Below are 21,601 nucleotides of genomic sequence, written 5' to 3'. Positions count from 1 at the left end.
TAAAGTACCACCTTGATTTGGTAAGTAGTGACAATAAAACATGTTTTCATAAAACAGTTTTGTGATATGTGCACATTCATCTGTATATGAAACCTCTTTCTTTGGCCTTTGGGTGAACTCATTTCTGTGGCTTAGTTGCTGTGTGATGCACAGAAAGACTGAGCAAATGTGCTGGCTGTTAAATTGGCACATTCCCGTTGAAGCCTACAGTTGACTGGTGATCTCACAGCAAATTCCAGGCACTCTGTTCCAGCAAGGGCTTTCACACAGGCATCCCTTGTTGGGTTGAGAAGCAAGCACTAAGTAGATGGTTGGCTTCGTCCACATTAGCCCAAGTCAGCTGGAGGTGGCTGGAACGAAGGCTGTTCCGTCAGGAGGCAAAGCGAGGGGTACTCGGATGCAGGAGCCCCCATCTCACTCATCAGCTGTCTCTATACGAATAGCTCCAACCTTTTATTGGGTAGATAGGCATTTGCAGATAGCAATGCCTGTAATGGACTGTGAACAGAGAAGTTAAATAAACATTAAAGAATTTACATTAAAATGCAATCTGCTGGGGCAGAAATGCATCCATCCCAAAGAAGTGGTGGGTATGTTGAGATAGGTGCTTCAGCTGTTCACCCTGTGCAAAATGCTTCATGGTTATTTTTAATTTCGTAGACCATCTGGGAAAGTCTGTTAACTCTCCTAAGGTTAAAGAGTGACTAGATTTTGGAGGCAATTTTGAAACTGTACATCTGTCTCCTACTATTCTTGGCAAAGAGATAAAATGCTAAATAAAACACGATGAAATCAGTTAAATGAGGGTTGTTAGTGATTTGTTACTGAGGTGCCGTGAGCAGTTTTCCTATGATGTCAGTCATTTGTTCACATAAAGTTAATGCAGTTTATCAAGACTAAATTGTAGGATTGAATTCTAACGCTATAAAAGTCATTCTGAAAGCTCGTAAGAGATATTTTGGCTGTTATTCCAGTTTCTTTAAACACATTTATGTCTTGTACTGCGAGACAAAAAGTGAAAGTTGAAAGCTCATACACAGTGAATTCAGCCTTGTTGGGGGGAAAATTCAATCTTGTCGCAAGAATGTATGGCATTATTTTATTTATTATACTTAATGATATTTTAACCCTAATTTCTCTAACAAAAGATTCAAGGCGGGTTAATATATTCATACCGATGGTAAGAACATTAGAGAGAGTGCGTATTCTTTAGCCGTGTAAAACCAGGAAAAATTAACTTTTTATCGACCTTTAATACAAATGAGCTCAGGAGCTTCAGGCAGCACATCCTCCCAAGCATGTTTATTCAAAAGGCTAGTTGAGTCCAGTGGGACTTACTTCCAACTAAAGCAGGCATGAGATTGTAGTCACCGTGCTATTTATCAGTACTTAAAATTCACCCTTTCCCCCTCAGCTGTCATTTGCAGCTCTTCTAGTTCCTTTTTATTTTAGATATTTTATGCACTACTCTCCTGTGTGTTAAGCAGAACTGTTTATAGAAATTAAAACACACAAAATACAGTACTACACAAATCCCCAATCAACAGCATAAAAACTAAAAGCCATAATTAAAATTGGGGGAGGGGAGATGTCCTATGTGGGTCTTCTAGACCAGGCAAACCTTTGAAAGGCGCAGGAAGGCTCTTGGCCGAGGGTCTTCTGCAGTTCAGGGGCTCCTGCTGACAAGGTCTTTGTATGCGTCTTGGCCACATGGATCAGCAAAACGTGACTTCCTGCCGTAGAGTCCCCTTGACCAATCTTGGAGCACAGATGGGACCATAGGTGGAGAGGTGGTCCTTCAGGTGCTTTGGAGCCATGTCCCTCTGAGCCCCTGTTGCGTTTTTATTTAGGTAGTTTACCGTGCAATCCTGAAAACACTCCTACACTAAATAGATGAGTAAGGTTTTGAGTAGACCTGCATAGGATTTCTTTCATATATTGTGCTTTTCTGTGCAGGGTCAATTGCACACACAGGGCCTCTGACGAACATTAAAATTACATTTTAAAAATGTTTTCCCATGCTCTCTTCCAACTGATTATCACAGTAGGGAATCACCAGCACTTTCAGATTAGCAGTGAATGTGCCTCTTTCAAAATTGGCCGGAAACCAGTTTTGTTGCAGACCTCTGTCAACAATCTCGCTGTTGAATTTTGCCCCAGCTGAAGGTTCCAAACGGTCTTCAAAGGCAGTCCCATATAGAGGGTATTGCATTAAGACAGCCTGGATGGGCACAGAATATGAGTGAACGTAGCCAGGTCATGGTTATTGAGGAATGGCTGCAGTTGCAGTACCAGTCAAAGTTGGTTTAAGGCACTGTGTGCCACAGAGTAATCCTATTACTTAATTGATTCCTTGTGACAGAAGTAAATGTTCTGCTTCAAAGAATAAGCTTCCATTAGCTGGGCTTCTTTGGACTGTTATACAAAGGTCAAGAGTTTTCGCAAGACTTGCTGCCAGCCAGTGGTCCCTCTTATGCGTGCTTCCCATCTCTGGCTCCTCAAAGATAGCTCTTCAAAGCAGTCTCTTTGTCCTTAGTGTCAATGTTAATCCTACATAAAACACTCCAAACTGTTTATTCAAATATTTGCATGGCTCCTAGACCATTTAGAACACTGGGGTTGCATTGCACATAATATGCAAAGTACTGTAAATAATTCCCTTTCAGTTTTTAATTTAGGAGCGACTCCCGCTGACCAAAGTAGATGATATCATTGCATGCTGTCTACTGCCAGTCAAAGACTGTAGTTTATGCTACTTTTGATTTTGTGGTACAATATGCTTAGCTAATGGACCAGATACTCATCTAAAGTAAACCTTCATCACTCCAAAAGCTCCACTAGCTGCAAGATTAGCTCATGATTTTTGAGGCCTTGTTTAAATACACCAGCGGAGATCTTGGACAGGATATTTAGTATGACTTTTGAGAGTGTAATTATAGGAATTTTACCAAAGTTGTATTCAGCTGAAACGGGTACTGAAAAAGATAGTTTGAACCAGCATCTTACTTGTTAAGCCTAAGGTTTTTAATGTGTCTAAAGCTGCCCTTTCACCATGCGGACTGAAACACATACTCTCTAAAGCACTGACTACATAGGATGGTTGGGTGTCTGTGGCTGGAATTCCTGGCGTGTAGAAAAGGTAAAGGTAAGGGTTCCCTTGCTCGAAAGCCAGTCGAGTCCGACTCTAGGGTTACGGTGCTCATCTCCGTTTCAAAGCCGAAGAGCCAGCGCTGTCCGAAGACGTTTCCGTGGTCATGTGGCCGGCATGACTAAACACTGTTACCTTCCCACCAAAGTGGTACCTATTTATCTACTTGCAATTTCTTGCTTTCGAAATGCTAGGTTGGCAGGAGCTGGAACTAGAGACGGGAGATCACTCCGTCATGCAGCACACCTGGGTCTTGAACTGCTGAACTACTGATCTTCCACAGCCTGCAGTTCAGCATCTTAAACAACTTGAGCCACCGCAGCTCCTCGTCCTGGCGTGTAGTTTGGCCTTTAAAAGTGTATGGGGGCAGTGGCAAGTCTAGAACTAGGCTGTGTGCTGAGGAAGGGAGGTTTAACTCTTCCTCCCTCCCTGTAACCCAGACGCACACTCCTGGGCCTAACCCAGAAAAGACAAAGACTGGACCTGACTTTTGTTTCCCTGCTGAGACTTAAAGCAGCCCCTGGGAGTTTGGGGTCATTCTTAGTTTGGGAAGGGACATAGGAGAAACAGTTTGCTGAAGGGAACGTTGACTCTCAAAAGTTTATACCCTGGAAAGTCTTATTGGTCTTTAAGGCGCTTCTGGATTCAAATCTTGCTTTTACTGCTGACCACCCCGCATGAAATTCTTTACATTACGTACAGTCTGCCTTTCTCACTGAGACTCAAGGCAGAATTACACAGTGCAAGTCAATACAATCACCAGGACAGGACATCCAATAAGTAATGTAAGATTAGGATGGCTGAAAGCTGGCTTCCCTGGAGCTGCTCTTTAAGGCTAAATAATGTGGCTGGAGTTCGAAACATGGCATTCCAGTGTTGCATGTAGACTGGCCATAAAAGAGGAACTGGGTTTGTGCTCATTTGAAGTTTGGGTTCTACCATCTAGGACACTGTTTCCCAACCTTCACCACCACCAGCCCATCATTTTCCAGGCTTAGAACTAGATGCTCACGTCACGTTTAACTCAATGAGTTAATAGTGAATTCTCAGAACAAGTACTGCAGATGGGGACATTAAAAATAATTCAAAATACCTTACAGAAAGAGCTCAGACCATTCACTAGAATTAAAACGCAGATTAAACTTTGGAACCCTACTGGCCTATTTCTTAACACCAAATGCAAAGGTTATTGTCTGATGCCACCAAGTCCAGTGGCCTGACTTAGTAAGTAAGGCGACATACAACGCCTTAGCAATGTTTCCGAAGGTGCTAATGCTTAGGGTTGCCAGCTTTGGGTTAGGAAATCTCTGGAGATTTGGGGGTGCAGCCTGAAGAGGGTGGTTGGGGAGGGGAGGGACTTCAATGGGGTATAATGCCACATAGACTCTACCCTCTAAAGCAGCCATTTCCTCCAGGGAAACTGATCTCTGTCATCTGGAGATCAGTTACAATTCTGGGAGATCTCCTGGCCCACCTGTAGGTTGCAACCCTACTCAAGCTTGAGCTCCAAGGAGTCTTCAAGGTGAAGGGAATTCTATACCTGTGAATTAAGTTGTAATCTACGCTGCCATTTGATACTTCCCCTTTACCCGAGTGCTTTAGGATGTTTGAGATCAGGTAGGGGAACGTTATTGTTGACTAAAGGAACAGCTAACGTGGAACGCTGAAAGATGCTAGTGATTTCTAGCTCATCGGAAACAAGCCATCATTCATCACATTCCCATCTTCATTTGTCTAGAAGAAAGACCATCTTCATTTACTTCTGGTGTGCCTGAGAACTGAGCATTTTCTGGCAAAGGCTACCAGTACTGCAGTGTGCATAGATAATTGCATGAAATGTAATCAGAATCAATTATTCTGTACCATTCCAGTGTTTTTTCTCTCATAAACCGTTGATGGGGGAAATGACTGTAACCTACTACTAACCTCGCATTTGCAATTTAGTCTGACCTAATTATAGGGGAATGGAAGGAATGAGACAGCTAGAAGCATTGATAAAATGTGCAGAATATAAGCATATGTGACCATCTTGATGGGGGAAAATTGAGTACAGGTCAATCCTTAAGCAAATAGACCATGAGAAAAAAAGAAGCAGCTGTCATCTTGCAGGATGATTTGTTGGACTAGTTTAATACTCAAGGATGAGGCTTCCAAAACACATAAGACAATCAAAACTTAACATAAAATGGACTGATGTCTGTAGCCAGTGGTGATAAAGTTAAAAGTTAGGTGAGTAATAACTGGGTTACTTGTTGTCAAAGGCTTTCATGGCCGGAGTTCATTAGCTGTTTTAGATTTTCCGGGTTGTATGGCTGTGGTCTCGGCGAAACATCAGGTCCTACAATGCCAAGACCACAGCAGTACAACTCGGAAAATCCACAACAGCTAACTGGGTTATTGTACTGCAAATGGTTTGGGATTTAGATATAGAAACTAAACAAAATATAATCCGAGGCATGTTTCCAGAGCTCAGACCTGGCCAGTGATCTACTTGGCATGCAAGTGCTTGAAGGAACATTAGAGCGAACGGGGTGGGGGGGAGTACACCAAGACAGACACAACCATCTTCATGACTGCAGTAATTAAAGAAAAGGTAGCGATATGACTATGGCTGTCCTTATTTCCCACTGCCCCACCATACAGTCTGGCTGCATGAACTACATGCCAGTTCAGCAAAGGAGAGCGGTGTGCAGAAGTAAATGAGTTCTTTTGTTTCAAGTAAATGGTGAAATCCTTGTAATCGGGGGATTTCTGCAGCCGTCTTAACATCTCCAGTCCCCAGTTTGCAGAGCCACTGTTTAAAAGTATAAAATCAATACCGTCGAGGAATTAATTTATAAAAGTTTGCCATGTTTATTCATGTATAAAACAAAGTAGTAATGGATCCACAATAAATTATTGATGTGTTTCTAAAAGGTATTTATAGGAATACTATGGGAAGACAATCCCATCATAAAAATCTTCTTTTCAAACAGGGTATTTTAAAAAAAATCAACCAATACAACTGGCTTTAGTAGGTTTACACACAATAAAAATTTGAACAGAGACATTCAAAAAGCAAGACACTACTGCACTTAATTCTTCTTGATTTACTCAAATAAACCAGCTGGTTATGCAGTGTTTTTTAAATGTGAACTGAAGCATAGTCATGTGACAATTGCACAGAACCAGGAAAAAAAGGTTCCTTGGAGGATTCATCTAGTAACCTTTTTAATGCTAATAACTTCTGGCATGCAATGTAATTAGCATTTCTCTTGTTCTGCCAGTGGTCATGTACAGTATATATATATATTCCCTTTAACATACAAGCCTGTAAACAATATTGTGACATCATTTAGGCAACTGGACCAAGGCCTAAAAATAATATATAATGTACGCACACATAAAAGAAACAGTTCATGAAGACGTTTTCTTAATCACCGTCTTGCGGACTGGAGAGCTGATGCTTCGTTTGGAGATTCTGCTGGTGAAGCGGCTGATTCCGGGGGATCTCAGTTCAACAGCCTCAGTTTCATCCTGAACAGGTGTGAACTCTGGCTGAGCGATACGAGGCACTGGGTAGAAGGACTGGGGGTGAGGGTAGGACCCGTGAACTAGATAGGGCTGCTGTTCCCCATCGTAGAGGTCCTCGGGGTCATAGAGCTGGTAGGAGTTATGCGGCAACGGCACGACTGGGATATCTTCATCTGTTGGATCCCCATATCCACCTTAACCCACCACCAAGAACGGTCATATGGTTAATGTGAAGAGGAAAGGAAAACGAAAGCAATCATTAGGAACTTGGCCTGTTATAGAGCTCTACAGCCGTTGTTGACTTATGAAGCGATTAGCCTTTTCAAAAATTAAATAAGCATTGATGAAAGGGGACAGCCTTATTATTTTACAGCTTTAAGTTCAGTTAGTTGGAAACCATCACCAGCAATAGCAATGTGCTTGCTGTATTAGAAATGAATTCTCTTAATACCGGTGTGATTAGAAAATCCTCAAAATAACAGCACGAACAAAACAGCAGAAACGAAAGATGCCTGGGTCTCACTGATTCCAGTGGGAGGAAGATAAATAGCCACAACTCAAAAGAAAGTTAGTCGTACTTAAGTGTGATTTAAATTAAGGGATTTAAGGTACTTATAATCAGTTTGTCCCATTGCTTTCAGTAAGAGTTCAGCACAATTTCTCCTAGACTGGAACTTACTATCTCCCTGAAATCAGTGGTACCTAAAGGTCTTATGTTCAGTTGGGCTGTGCCTGTATATTTATTTGGGAGAGATTAAAACACTTGATAACCTTTTAAAAGCCCCTCCCCCCAATTTATGCCACAGAGTTTTAATATTTGCGATAATTGGAAGGACCAGCAATGCATCAAACTACAAGGCACTGAACTAGTTCTCTCCTGGTGGAGCTGATATGGGCTTGGTTGGGCATGGTCACCTCTGGAGAAAGTGTTTGCTCGGGGTGGGGAGGGTGTGTGGCTCAGTGGTAGAGCACACAGAAGAAGGTCCCATCTTTAGCATCTCCAGTTAAATAAGTCCATTGGTGACCCATCTCTACCAGAGGTCCTCAAGAACAGTACAGAGCTAGGTGGGCCAGTGGTCTGATTCACGATAAGGGATCTTCACATGTTGAATGTCTTTTAAAGAGAAAATGTATTTCAGTCTCTGCAAGGTAGAGCCGTATCATCCAAGATGCAGGATATACTGAAGCATAAGACTGTCACTAGTCTTGATCCACTTTGCCTAAAACTAGGGTGTCCCTGATTGCATGTATTTATTTACGGCACCTCTGCCCAGCTTTTCTACACACTGATAAATATATATACACATCTAATAAAAATATAATACCAATAATTAAACATACAGATACACAATTAAACCATAATGGTGATGCTCCTTGCCAGCCGCATCAAATGATGCCGCTAGCTATTCTAATGGGGTCAATGCTCCCTCTAAGCTGTGGGGTCTCGTGGAAAAAAAAAATCTACTTTATGATCTACCGGCATTAAAGTTGGGAGTGAGCGATTTGGCTGCTGCATAAATTAGTTTGCTCTGGAGCCATCCTTCAGGAACTAAGACAAAACTGTGAGCTAGAGGCTAAAAAACTGTGAGCTGGTTCACACTAGCTCAGCTTAGAGGGAACACCGGTTGGGGTGAATTTCTCGATGTGTACCTGCCTGCAGTATTAGCGCAGGAGCAGAAGTCTGGTTCTTGTGTATGGATCTTAATAAGGAGAGTGATTATGGGGGGGGGGGGTTAAACTCTTCAAGGACCTCACACAGCTGGGATAGCCATCGGTTGTGTCTAGCAAATCTGGCCAATGGAAGAAATGTGCCCAATGCCTGAACTTTAGCAAGAAACCTAAGACTACTAAGCAAGCAATCCTTGGTTAGTGGTGATCAGTAGTGCTGGTGGCAGGGCAGGGGGGAGCTCCAAAGTGCTTCAGTAGCCATTTGCGACCTCCGTCAAGCGAAAGAAAAAAACAAAAACTCTACCCGAATCAGTGTCTTTCACGTTCTGTATTGGTAGCCATTGTAAGGAAATGAACCTTTAAAGTTGGAAATGGGTGAGGGACGGGAGGGGAAAGAGGAAGAACAGGGAAGGGAGCACATGAACACAAACAAAAACATCCAGGTCAGTAAAACAAGAAAATCTCACAGGCCAATTTAGCCACACGTTAATCTTGCGTCTTACATTTGAAGTACCCCGAGCCGCGGATTTAATAACTGCATGGTTAAGTTTTTTATTTCATGCTTTGCCAGCCCAAACGTTTTTAAGATCCAGATGTCACGTGCCAAAGTTTCTGAATGGCTCTGTTTGTGCTAGAACACTGTTTTTCAAGCTCCTTACCCACAAGAAGCTCTTCTTTACGAAGTTGTCTGCCATGGCACTCCTGTTTAACAGAAAATTCAGAGGCATGGCCCGAGGTTCACGTGCAGTGAATTGGGTGTACACTTTCGGTTTCACCCAATGTCGTTATACCCTGCAGGGGGAAACTGGTAGAACTGGGGACAGCCATCTCATAAAGGATTCTGCCACCATCCCTGGTCTAGTAGAGGAAACTTTTGGCAAGAGATGTCCATGGGTCACAATTTGAAAAACACTGCCCTAGAACAATCGTTATTCCTTTATAGGTTTCCCATGCAGTGAAAATTCTTGAAGCCAACCTATTCTTTCAAAGCTGATGTTTCGTTCATTCGTGGCAACATCACTTCAGGGTATTCAAGTACGTTTGGTTAGTGGCAGTCATGCCCTCATGTCGTTTAAAAACATGCAGATAAGCAAGTCGGGTGGAGAGTTATTCTTCCCCACCTGAGGCAACCACAAATGTAAAACGCCAAGGCAGATATGTGGAAGATAGAGACAAATGAGACATGCAAGTACGATGGGATGGATGACTCAGACAACGTGACAATGCCACAGAAGTATGACACACAGAAAATGAAACATTTGATATAACAACGGATTTCACAACGACCAACTCAAATTGTCAGTGTTTTCCTTGATGGGCAAGACAACTGGGCATAGGTCCTGACCCTACTGTGGCCACACGTGCATATGAAAACAAGTTGTGGCGCATACAATTCCCCTGCCCAGTTCAGTAGTCGGGGCTGTGTAAACATCACCCTAGTGCTTATTAGCTGTTCGAAAAGCATTTGAATTTTTCCCTCCACCCCACCTGCTACCATTTCCCCCTGCTAGACAACCAATCAGACCCCAGTAAGTGGGGCTTCCTACATGCAGCCCTAGATCAGAGCCGTGGCAAATTCATCCACAGGTAGGGAGTGTTGAAGTAATCATCTCCAAAAAAATTTGCACAAATATCCTTTGCCACCATTGTGTCCTGTAATGCCGGTGCCTCTCCTGAATAGTTTCTGCATGTCAAAATATGTAGTGATAGCCACAGAAATAAACAGCTTTAAAAGGGGATTTGATAGATTCATGGAGCAGAAGTCTATCAGTGGCTACTAGCCATGGTGACTGAGGGGAACCTCCACATTCAGAGGCACTAATCTGAATCCCAGAGCCAGGAGGCAACACCAGGGGAAGGCATCAGCCTCTATGCCCTGTTGTTAGCCATCCAGAGGAACTGGTCGGCCACTGTGTGAGACTAGATGGACCATTGGTCTGAATAGTATGGGGGGAAAGTAGACAGAAGAATCAGCCACACTCTAACAACTGGACCGTGTTACCCCCGTAATGGGGCTTTCTTTGTTTGCTTTTGCTTGCTTTCTAAACTTGTAAATATAGTTGATGAGGTATGTCGCACAGAAAATAAGCATAAATCAGATTTCAGTCTCTATAAGGGGATACCTATCTATGAATGAGCTGGTGGACTAATGTTTTTTAGTTCCTGCAAATGGACTTGGGCTTGGATTCGAAGATCAAAGAGTGGAAATTTACATCTGATCACACATGAGTTGACTGGCAATTCCCAATCATTGCCACCTTCCTTCAAAATACGAAACCCCTTGTACCACACTGCAGAGCGTTCTGTCCACCTGAACCTCAGAAGTTGGGGGGGGGGGAGAACACAAGACACTGCGGTGGAAAGAGAAGCAGGGACACCAACTTCTCCCCCTATACATAGCACTGAAATGACTTTTCTCAACAAAAATTGAAAAATTAGTGCAGCATTACCTTTGAAGTCACTGCCAAGAAGCAGGGTAGAACTGGAGTAAGTTTTTTAAAAGTCCTCAAAAAGTATACTCACCTCCTGTTCCGTAACCAGCACAGGAAGAGGGGTCACAGTATCCGGGTTGCCCTGATGTACCCTGTGGTCCAGGAGCACCTGTGTGGCCAGTTGCGCCTCTTGGGCCTGGTGGGCCAGGAGGACCTGGGCTACCCGTTCGACTTTCACCTGGAGGTCCTACATGGAACCCAAAAGTAGCAGTCAGTGCTAAAGTGATCACCTGTAAAGCTCTACCGAAGTATGAGTAACTCTGAAGTGAGTTCACACATTTGCATTCCTTTTTGTTGTTGTTGTTCAGTCGCACAGTCGAATCCGACTCTTTGCGACCCCATGGACCAGATCACGCCAGGCCTTCCTGTCTTCCGCCGTCCTCTGAAGTTGGCTCAATTTCATGTTCGTTGCATCTATGACGCTGTCTAACCATCTCATCCTTTGCCGTCCCCGTCTTCTTTGACCTTCAATCTTTCCCAGCATCAGGGTCCTTGTCACCCAGCAACTCTCTGGCAATGCGCTTACGTGGCATCATAGACACACTTGATCGATGAAAAGGGGAAGTCTGATTAATACCGTGATCGTACTATTAGAAGAATGACCATTTCACACTGGAAGTATGGTTGCCACAGTTTTAAATACCACAAAATGAGAAGCAGAAAGGCACACCTACAAATATAATGTGAACTCGTGCCTGGGAAGGGGGCCAATCATGACTCCTAAAGCAAGTTTCTCACTTGTTCACAAATATGCCACCCCATTCCATCTCTGTTCCATAGGCTGCCTTCTCCATTTCATTTCTGGTTTAACTTGGAGATGTTCTAAAATTAATTCCAGAACTGGTGAATATAAAAATGACCAGCAGTCACCATTAAGCTTAGATGCAAAAAAACCCAGGATTGTAATGTGAGCACATGATTGGATCAGGATTCCTTTTTTGCACAGCGTTTTCGTCAATGGGCACGTGTTCTTGTGTGCATTGGTCATCAGCAAGCAAAACAATACCATGGTCCAAAATCTGTGTAGCACGTGCCCAAAGGATTTTATGAAGTTCAGAAACCAGAGACAAAAGAATAGTGAATCTTCAACACATTGGCTTCTCTTTACAAACAAGTTCAGGTAACTCAGAAGCTCAAGCTCCAAGGAGAAATTGAAATGGGAAGAATTTTGCACATCCCCAGTGCAATTGTGCCAAACACCCTTACTGTGTTAGAAACTTAGAAACATAGAGCTGGAAGGGATCCCAAGGGTCATGTAGTCCAACCCCCTGCACAATGCAGGAAATTCATATCTACCTCCCCTCTCCTGCACTTTCCCAGTGACCCCTGCTCAATGCCCACAGGAAGGCAAAAAAACTTCCAGGATCCCTGGACTAGTCTGGCTTGGAGGAAAATTCCTTCCTGATCCCAAAGTGTTAATGGATGTAAAATAGTCCTACGAAATGGGGGCACTCTGATCCGTTTACCTGCAGGCCCCGGGGGACCTCGAGGCCCTTGTGTTCCAACACCGGGACTACCTCTCTCTCCTTTTTCCCCTGGTAAACCTGTTCAAACAAAGAATAGAAATCAGAACAGATGGAAGGGGAAGGGGGGGGGAACTTGGCCAAGTGACTGGTTAATATTTTTCCATCTGCACCTTTTATTAATTAGACAAGGTTAGGGATAAATGGCTCTGTTGTCTCTTCTCACGAGAGGCTGCTTCTATAGCCAGCTTCCCGCTATAATGCTTCTTGCAAAGTATGTAATTACTATCATGTCACACTACTTCCGAAGGAAGGGCTTCTCAACACACGCATCAGGGACAAGTTCTGAATCCAGTAGATGAAAACTGCTGTTCTCAACATAATACCAGAACTTAATGAGCAGTAGGCTTAGAACAGATAAAAGGAAGTACTTCACCCAAAGAGTGGTGGCAGCTACAAGCATAAACAGCTTCAAGGGAGGATTGGATAAACATATGGAGCAGAGGTCCATCAGTGGCTATTCCTAGTGCACAGGTTCTCACATTTTTTTAAGTCTCTTCCTTCTTCTTCCAAAACAAGAAATTCATCACTGTTAAACCTTCCACGTTGTTACAAACTAATAAGACAAGGCAGAGATCAACCTGCTAAGCAATGCAATCGTTTTATCTTTTACTCTCTTCCATCAGCCAGAGAGTTGCAAGTTACTGCTAGGAAAACAATGCCAGATAGCCCAATGATTCTCTTTTACAGGTCAGTTGCTACAGATATATAACTCCCTTTTTATCCGTGGTTGCCACCAGTCAACAATTTTGGATACATTTATCTGCACAAGGGGAGAGTATTTCTTCCAAGTCACAAAAAGCCCACCTCAGTGGCAGCCCACAAAAAGATTCTACCCAGGGAGGGGTGACATCCTAAAGCCTTCTGCAAGAGAAAACGATGCAGATTGCCAAAGCCACTAAAGTAATGCATTCCAATTAATCCTCTTACAGTGTAATCCTAAACAGTGTTACACCCTTCTAAAGTCAGTGGGTTTAGAAAGGTGTGACTCTCTTTAGGACTCAACTATTAGGCACATTTTGCAAAAATGTGAATCCAGTACATTCCCTCTTTCCTTCTTCTATGAGTAGGTGCAGCATCAGGGTCAATGGATCCTTCTTCACATCCGTCCTTCTCCCCAGCTGCTTGCCCAAAGAAATCGATGGGCAATAGATTCAGGACAGAAAAAAATGAAATATTTATGCAATGAGTAGAATGCATAATTCACTGCCAGAAGATATAGTGATGGTCACAAGCATAGATGCTTATAAAGAGGGATTAGATAAATTCATGGACAATAAGTCTTGCTGGCTACTAGCCATGGTGACTAAAGGGAACTTCCGTGTTCAGAGAAATAGGCAGAATTGCCAAAATAGGCAGAAAACCTCTGAAATGCGTGGAGGAGGGGCTGTGGCTCAGTAGTAGAGCATCTGCTTGGCCTGTAGGTTCAATCCCTGGTATCTCCACTTAAAAGATCTGACAGTAGGTGATGTGAAAGTCCTCTGCCTGAGACCTTGGAAAGCCACTGCCAGTAGAAGACAATACTGACTTTGATGGACCAAGGGTCTGATTCAGTATAGGACAGTTTCATGTGTACATGTCAGGAGTAAACATGAGGGGAAGACCTTGGCCTCTGTGCCCTGTTGGCCAATCTTCCAGAACAACTGGTTGGCCACTGTCTAACAAAACGCTGGTCTAGATGGACCACTGCTCTGATCCAGCTGGGCTCTTTTTATGTTCTCATGCCCACAATGGGCACTGCATCTGACAGCCCCCCTCCCCGTAAATTAAAATTAGAAGAAGAAGAGATTGGATTTATACCCCGCCCTTCACTTGGAGTCTCAGAGCGGCTTACAAACTCCTTTCCCTTCCCCTCCCCACAACAGACACCCTGTGAGGAGGGTGGGGCTGAGAGAACTCTGACACAAAATGCTCTTTTTCAAGGACAGCTGTGCCAGAGCTTGTGACTGACCCAAGGTCACATCAGCAGGTCCAAGTGGAGGAGTGGGGAATCAAACCCGGTTCTTCCAGATTAGAGTCCGCGCACTTAACCACTACACCAAAATTGAATACATCTGATAGTAGACCTGATAGTAGGCCATGCTGGGTCTATTAAGCTCCCCGATCTGGAATATCTTCCCCTGCCCCAGACCTGAAATGGTTCCCCAACACTGCCCATCACATGTTGTGTGTTTCCCATAGCAGACCTCAGTGAAAACGGAGCTGCTGTAAAGCAGGGGCCTACTTTTAGTATAAAGGGGGGAAGATAATCAAACACACCGCAGGCATTGCAGGAGTCACTGTGGCCTGCCTTAGGCTCATTTGCTTTGCCTGGAGGGTCCGTGGGGCAAGCCACCCATCGCCAGAGGCCATACTAGGCAGGTTCTGCTGTCAGCAGTGTCAAGCCAAAGTTCTAGGCTATTCCAAGAGCACTGGCTTCGGAGTTTTCATGTGTGAGGTTTGGAAACAACAAGAAAAGCTGTGTTTCGTTTAGTTAATTTAAACCCATAAAATTCCAAGCTGATTCATGGCTGCCCCCCCTGCCCCCCCCACTTCGTTATTTTCCAGGCCTCCTCTAGTCATTTCACTTCCTTTCACTTCAGAGACTCATGATCTAAACCAATAGTTTTCCCTGTTCGTAAAAATTAAGTGTGCAGAGAATAGCAGCTGCTCTATCTGGGCTCTCAGCCTATGTGCGGTGCTTGGTTTCTTCCTTAGTGCATACGTTTGGCTTCATTAGCTTCATGATGATGACGATTGCTAATTAGTGGGTCATCGGTGGCTCTTCAGCTTTTTAATTGATTAATCTATTACATTTACATGCACTTGCATATGGCCAAAATCGTACCATCAGCGCCTTTTTGTAAAATTGCAGGACGTCTAACATTTTTTTATATATGGAGCCAGCAATCAACTCAATTGTTAAAGGAAAAGCTATCGTTTTCATTCTCTGTTACAGTAACAGGGTAATAATAATCCTCCAGCAATTCAAAATGTCCTCAAACAAACGATGCTCTTCGCTGTCAGCCTCGTCTACTAAAAACCAGCCGCCACCAATGAAGCAAGCAAAGCCTTAGTGCTTTAATATACCTATTAAGCCAAATTTAAGTGTGTAGTCCTCCTTATCAGAGCACTTAATCACTGTTACCCTCTCTCTATCACTTTCCTTGTGCTGTACCACAACTCTGGACAGTAATAGGATTCAGAACAATGCGCACTAGTCCTAGAGCCTCAACAATCGGAACTTCATGTGCCCATTCAGATTTTCTGAACTTTCACATCTCAAGAAAAATTCAAGAGGCCTTATAGGGCATGCACAGCTTACTGCACTGTGGTTTAAAGATCCTTGGGTGACCAGGAGGGAAGGGACATCTCCTGCCCTGGATCCATGGTGGAGGTGCCCATGTAGGATGCCAGTCCCCCAAATCCACCACCAGTGATCACTATCTCCCCTTGCCTCATTGTACAGCTTTATTCTAGAACTTCCCATAGTTGGAGAAAATGCAACAATCTCCTCTCCCACTTTGTACAATATTTTCATATAGACTCTCAAGTTTATGTTAAGCTCCCTCCCCACTGGAGTACCCTTTCCCCAACCCACGAATACAGACACTGGAATCTTTTTCTAAATGAAAGGGGGAAATGACAGAGAAAGGCAGCAGTCATCTTCATTTTCTGTTTATCCGTTTTCTAATATATTTATTCTTGGGATGCATTTGCAGCCTCATTTGGAATACTATGTACAGTTCTGGTCACCATATCTCAACAAGGACACGGCAGAGCTGGAAGAAGTACAGAAGAGGGCAACTAAGATGATTAGGGGGTTGAAGCACCTATGAGGAAAGGCTGAAGAGTCTGGGACTTTTCAAGTTTAGAAAAGAGATGACTAAAGGGGGGACATTATTTGTTGTTGTTCAGTCACACAGTTGAGTCCGAGTCTTTGCGACCCCATGGACCAGATCAAGCCAGGCCTCCTGTCTTCCGCCGTCCTCTGAAGTTTGCTCAATTTCATGTTCGTTGCATCGATGACACTGTCTAACCATCTCATCCTTTGCCGTCCCCGTCTTCTTTGACCTTCAATCTTTCCCAGCATCAGGGTCTTCTCCAGTGAGTGCTCCCTTCTCATTTGGTGGCCAAAGTATTTGAGCTTCAGTTTCATTATCTGGCCTTCCAGGGAACAGTCAGGGTTGATTACTTTTAGGATTGACTGATTTGATCTTCTTGCAGTCCAAGGGACTCTCAAGAGTCTTCTCCAGCACCATAGTTCAAAAGAATCTATTCTTCGGCACTCGGCCTTCCTTATAGTCCAACTCTCGCAGCCATACATGACTACTGGGAATGCCATTGCTTTGACCATGCGGACTTTTGTTGGCAGGGTGATGTCTCTACTTTTTATCATGCTGTTTAGGTTCGCCATCGCTTTCCTCCCAAGGAGCAGGCGTCTTTTAATTTCATGGCTGCAGTCACAGTCTGCGGTGATCTGGGAACCATCTCATCCTTTGCCGTCCCCGTCTTCTTTGGCCTTCAATCTTTCCCAGCATCAGGGTCTTCTCCAGTGAGTGCTCCCTTCTCATTTGGTGGCCAAAGTATTTGAGCTTCAGTTTCATTATCTGGCCTTCCAGGGAACAGTCAGGGTTGATTACTTTTAGGATTGACTGATTTGATCTTCTTGCAGTCCAAGGGACTCTCAAGAGTCTTCTCCAGCACCATAGTTCAAAAGAATCTATTCTTCGGCACTCGGCCTTCCTTATAGTCCAACTCTCGCAGCCATACATGACTACTGGGAATGCCATTGCTTTGACCATGCGGACTTTTGTTGGCAGGGTGATGTCTCTACTTTTTATCATGCTGTTTAGGTTCGCCATCGCTTTCCTCCCAGGGAGCAGGCGTCTTTTAATTTCATGGCTGCTTTCACAGTCTGCGATGATCTGGGATCCCAGGAACGTGATGTCTGACACTACTTCCACGACTTCCCCTTCTATTTGCCAAGGAGTGATGGGGCTGGATGCCATGATCTTAGTTTTTTTGATGTTGAGCTTCAAGCCCATTTTTGTGCTCTCCTCTTTTACCCTGAGCAAGAGGCTCTTTAGGTCTTTAGGGGACATGATAGGGGTTTGTAAAATTATGAATGGGGTGGAGAGAGTTGACAAAGAGAAATCCCCCCCCTCAAATACGAGAACTCAAGAGCATCAAGTGAAGCTGATGGGCAGTAGATTCAGGATGGATAAAATGAAATACTCCTTCCCATAGATAGTGATTGGAATTTGCTGCCAGAGGATGTAGTGATGGCCACAGGAATAAGCAGCTTTAAAAGGCATTCAACAGCTTCATGGAGGATGATCTATCAGTGGCTACTAGCCGTGATGACTGAGCGGAACCTCCACATTCAGAGGCACTGAATCCTAGAGCGAGGAGGAAACACTGGAGAACGTCTTGGCCTCTATGCCCTGTTGCTGGACCTCCAGAGGAACTGGTTGGTTGCCATGTGAGGCAGGATGCTGGACTAGGTGGACCGCTGGTCTGATCCAGCAGGGCTCTTCTTATGTTCTTAACCTAGCTCCTCATTAAGCCCTACACCTGCCCAACTACTCACAAACTTAAATTCCATAATTCTTTTTTTTCCCCTCTTACTGCACCAAACATGCCCAGCTAAATGTTAGAATAAATCTCAGGATGAAACAGAACGCTAGAGCCCCAACGCACAGAGGCACTGAAGAGGGTCTGGCGTGACGGCAAGCCCAAAGCACAATTCCAACAAGCCAAAAATATACTCGAAGTTTGCAACTGTTGAAACTGAGAGCTGGCTGGAAATCCAAACCAACCTCTGCACACCTCAGGGCTTCCCAGCCTGGATCCACGTGAAGAATAAAGCCGCATATTTTCTAGTGCCATTTCAGAGACGAGAGCCAGTCAGGTGATTTGGCACGAGATTAATAGAGCCGCAACAAGAAACCCCGTCTGCGGGGCCATGCTCTTAGGCTGGCATCCCAGTCTTTTTGGACTGATGCTATCGCATTCAAGTTTGCAGGCAGGCTGAAGCCAGAGCTTTCCATTGTGGTTACAGACTTGCACAATGCATCCTCGAGGGGACTGAAGCAAAGGGGTCTGCTGCCGTAAGGCGCTTGCTCTTCATAGCTGGAAATAGAGGCGCTATCAGATGCACAGAGAGATCGCCCAGGAGATTTCCCCCGGACTCCTTTACAAGCTTGCCAATTTTTTAAACTGGTCCCTTTAGCTGTGCCTTTAATATCAGTTTGATCTGCAGCAGTGATCAGGCGGTGTTCTTTAGCTCCATGCCAGGAAAAGCGGCAGATTTCTGCATATGAGACCTCTGCAGAAGGGACCGGGCCTTTTCTTTTTCCTGGCCAGCTGGCAACTTTACCTGAGGCTCGGGGCTATTAAAGAGGCTCGTCTGTCAGAGGAACACGCCACGGTTAACTGAGTCGACTTATAGGGGCCCAAGTGCTATAGAAATAAAAAAGCTGTACCATCTGTCTGCAAAGATCTTGGCTGTACTCGGCCATACACAATAAGAGCAGGTAAAGCTTCATGGCTCAACACTGACTACGGATCCCAAGTCCCCCCAGGGGGCGGGGAAACCCCCACCCCAGAGGTCCGTTCCCCAGCGCTGCCGGATCAGGCCCCGGGGGGAACTCCACCCACGACATGCACGTCACCCGGAAGTGATGCGACCACACCGGGCACGCTGGGGGCAGGGGCAGGGCCACGGCCATCCAAGGGAAAACTCTATGGTTTTCCCTTGGATGGCCGTGCCCCCACCCCCAGCGTGCCTGGCGTCCTCCCGTCACTTCCGGGTGATGTGCATGCGGCGCGCGCGCGCACCAGACACCGGCCAGGAGCTCCCCGCTCCCGGCGAAGATCAACTTGGCAACCCTAACACTGACCACTGTTGAAATTTATCAAATGCAGTCCTAAATAAAGCTGTCTCCAACTGCCTCCTGAAGATTGGCAGTGAAAGGGCCAGGCGCACCACCCTGGAGAGGTTGTGCCATAATCGTGGGGCTACCAGCTAAACAAGCTCCTCGTGTGCCCGACAGGTGAGCTTCTTTGATTGGTGGGCCTCTCCCTGTGATCTTAATTAGGAGTGGAGCCTAACGTGGTTGCATTGAATGCCGTCACGTGCCGGTACCGGGTTCTTCTATCGATTCAGTGACCGTGCACCTCCGTTTCTGCCTCCTGATGCCCCCCCCCCCCGAGTAAGGACCCCACATCCCCTCCCCTTTCAGCAGCCTTCCGGGGGAGGGAGTGGGGAACTTTCCTGCCTCCCGACACATGAGTTGTTGCTGAGCGGCACTACAACTGAAAGGCTTCTTGGTTGCCCAGTCAATATGGAGTTCATGTCCTTGCCAGTCTAACCCTTTTGCTATTGTTACACTCCTATTTTGATGATTTGAAAAAAAATAATAAATATGGAATTTGTCATAAACATTAACAATTACTCCTATCAAGGAAGGTTGAGTTTAGCGTCCTCCAGCATAGCTTTGGGGGTGGCAAGGAGGAGCCAATCTTCCAGCTAGCAGAAACAAGAAACAGTGTCAAAGTCCTCTCCTTCCCTCTCACCATGTTGATCTCACAGAGCCTCATCTTCTATGATGTAAGGACTGCTTGTCTTTTTTTAGAAAAAAACCTGATAGCTTCGTTACTTTTTTTAGAATTAGCATTTTGTGAATGTTAGGGTAGTAGGGTCGGGAAATATTCAGCGCATATATTATCTGCATAAGGCTGCCAGCCTCCAGGTGGGGCTGGAAATCTTATAACTGGTCTAAAGACAAAAGAGGTCAGCAGCTCTGGAGGGTAGGCTCTATGCAGGGGTCGTTTCGTAGAAAAAGAGCCGGGGAACTCATTAGCATAACTCATTAGCATATGCCACGCCCCCTGATATCACCGGAAGTGTGTCATAAGGCCACACACCCCGCCCCCAACGGTCCCGGCTGCCGCCGCCGGCCTTGCAGCTCCCCCGCCCAGCCCCCTCAAGGGGCCGGCGGCAGCTGGAAGCAGGGGGCGGGGCTTCGTCATGTGCCCCGCCCCCCGTACCTCACCCGGGGGAACTGTGATCCCCCGCGATCCCCCCCGAAATGACCTCTGGCTCTATGGCATTATACCGTGCTGCGATCCCAACCCCTCCCCAACCTCCCCAGACTCCACCCCCAAATTTCCAAGAATTTCTCAACCTAGAGCTGGCAGACCTAAATCCATAAGACCAACAGCCACGTCTGCTAAATCATTCCCACTGGGCCATGAACCATCTGGCTAGGACTGTATTCCCTTTGGAAGAGAACAACTCAGTTGAGGGACAGCCTCCTCTCCAGCCCCTCCACAACTGCAGTTCATCATTCGTGCCTCACGATTCCTTTTCCGCCGCTCCTTCTTGATTTACTGCATCACGGGCTAAATGACTACTCTAAACAACCATACGTATTTAGTCAAGAGAAAGTTTCCCAAGATTACAGTTTACTTTCCCCAGAGAACATTCGTTTCCAGATCCTTAAAAAGTCCTAATTAGAATTTGGACAAGCAATTTAGTGAGATAATATCACATTTGCAGCACAAGGAGAATCCCACAGGGGAAAACTGGAGGCCAACAGGTCAAAAAAATGGTGCTTGCTAGATGGGCTGTCCCCTTTCTGACTGGCAGCCTTGATGGAAACACGCACACACGCCCTGAATCACAGAGCAGACGGTTTCCTGGTAGGGTTACCAGAGGGTTGCCGGCAATGCTCCCTCTAAGCTGCGGAGTCTTGTGAGCAAAAATTCTACATTGTGAGCTACCGGCATTAAAGTTGTGAGTGAACAATTTGGCTACTGCATAAATTAGTCTGCTCTGGAGCCCTCCTTCCTGAGCTAAAACAAAAATGTGTGAGCCAGAAGCTAAGAAACTGTGAGCTAGCTCACACTAACTCATCTTAGAGGGAACACTGGTTGCCAGTCCCCAGGTCCTGGGGAGGGTCCCCCCGGTTTTGGGGGCTTTTGCTCGCTGCCGGCCAACATGACAATGGGACCTAGCAACCCCAGGTTACCACCAGAGGTCCTCTTTTTAGAGGACACAAGGGGCGGGACCCGCGATACTTGCAGGAGGGGAGGAGGGAGCTCCACACCTATGAGGAAGAGGAGGAAGCAGCAGGAGGAGGTAAGTTCCCCCCCATCCCGCCGGTTCCCCCCGTCTCCTCCACTTTGGGGGGATTTAAGTATCCCTCCGATATTTTTTCTGGGTTTTTAGATTTTTGTGCACACCTGGGGACTGCCCCAAGTGTGCACAA

General features: G+C 45.4%; 1 protein-coding gene across 1 annotated transcript in view; it reads right to left on the bottom strand.

Moving 5' to 3' along the window:
- Nucleotides 1-6,274: 6,274 nt before the first annotated feature.
- COL14A1 (collagen, type XIV, alpha 1) overlaps nucleotides 6,275-21,601 on the bottom strand; it is a 193,140-nt gene continuing 177,813 nt past the window's right edge. The window contains exons 45-47 of the mRNA XM_015412024.1: nucleotides 12,288-12,365; nucleotides 10,853-11,008; nucleotides 6,275-6,855 (exon numbers count right to left, since the gene is read on the bottom strand). Of these exons, the coding sequence (XP_015267510.1) occupies nucleotides 6,545-6,855; nucleotides 10,853-11,008; nucleotides 12,288-12,365 (545 nt within the window). The 3' untranslated portion in view covers nucleotides 6,275-6,544. The remainder of the gene's footprint in view (nucleotides 6,856-10,852; nucleotides 11,009-12,287; nucleotides 12,366-21,601) is intronic.

The sequence above is a fragment of the Gekko japonicus genome, unplaced genomic scaffold, assembly GCF_001447785.1.
Source record: "Gekko japonicus isolate JY-2015 unplaced genomic scaffold, Gekko_japonicus_V1.1 scaffold906, whole genome shotgun sequence".
Taxonomy (NCBI): domain Eukaryota; kingdom Metazoa; phylum Chordata; class Lepidosauria; order Squamata; family Gekkonidae; genus Gekko; species Gekko japonicus.
The sequence above is the reverse complement of the archived record's forward strand: the minus strand, read 5'-3'. Positions and strand labels throughout refer to the sequence as shown.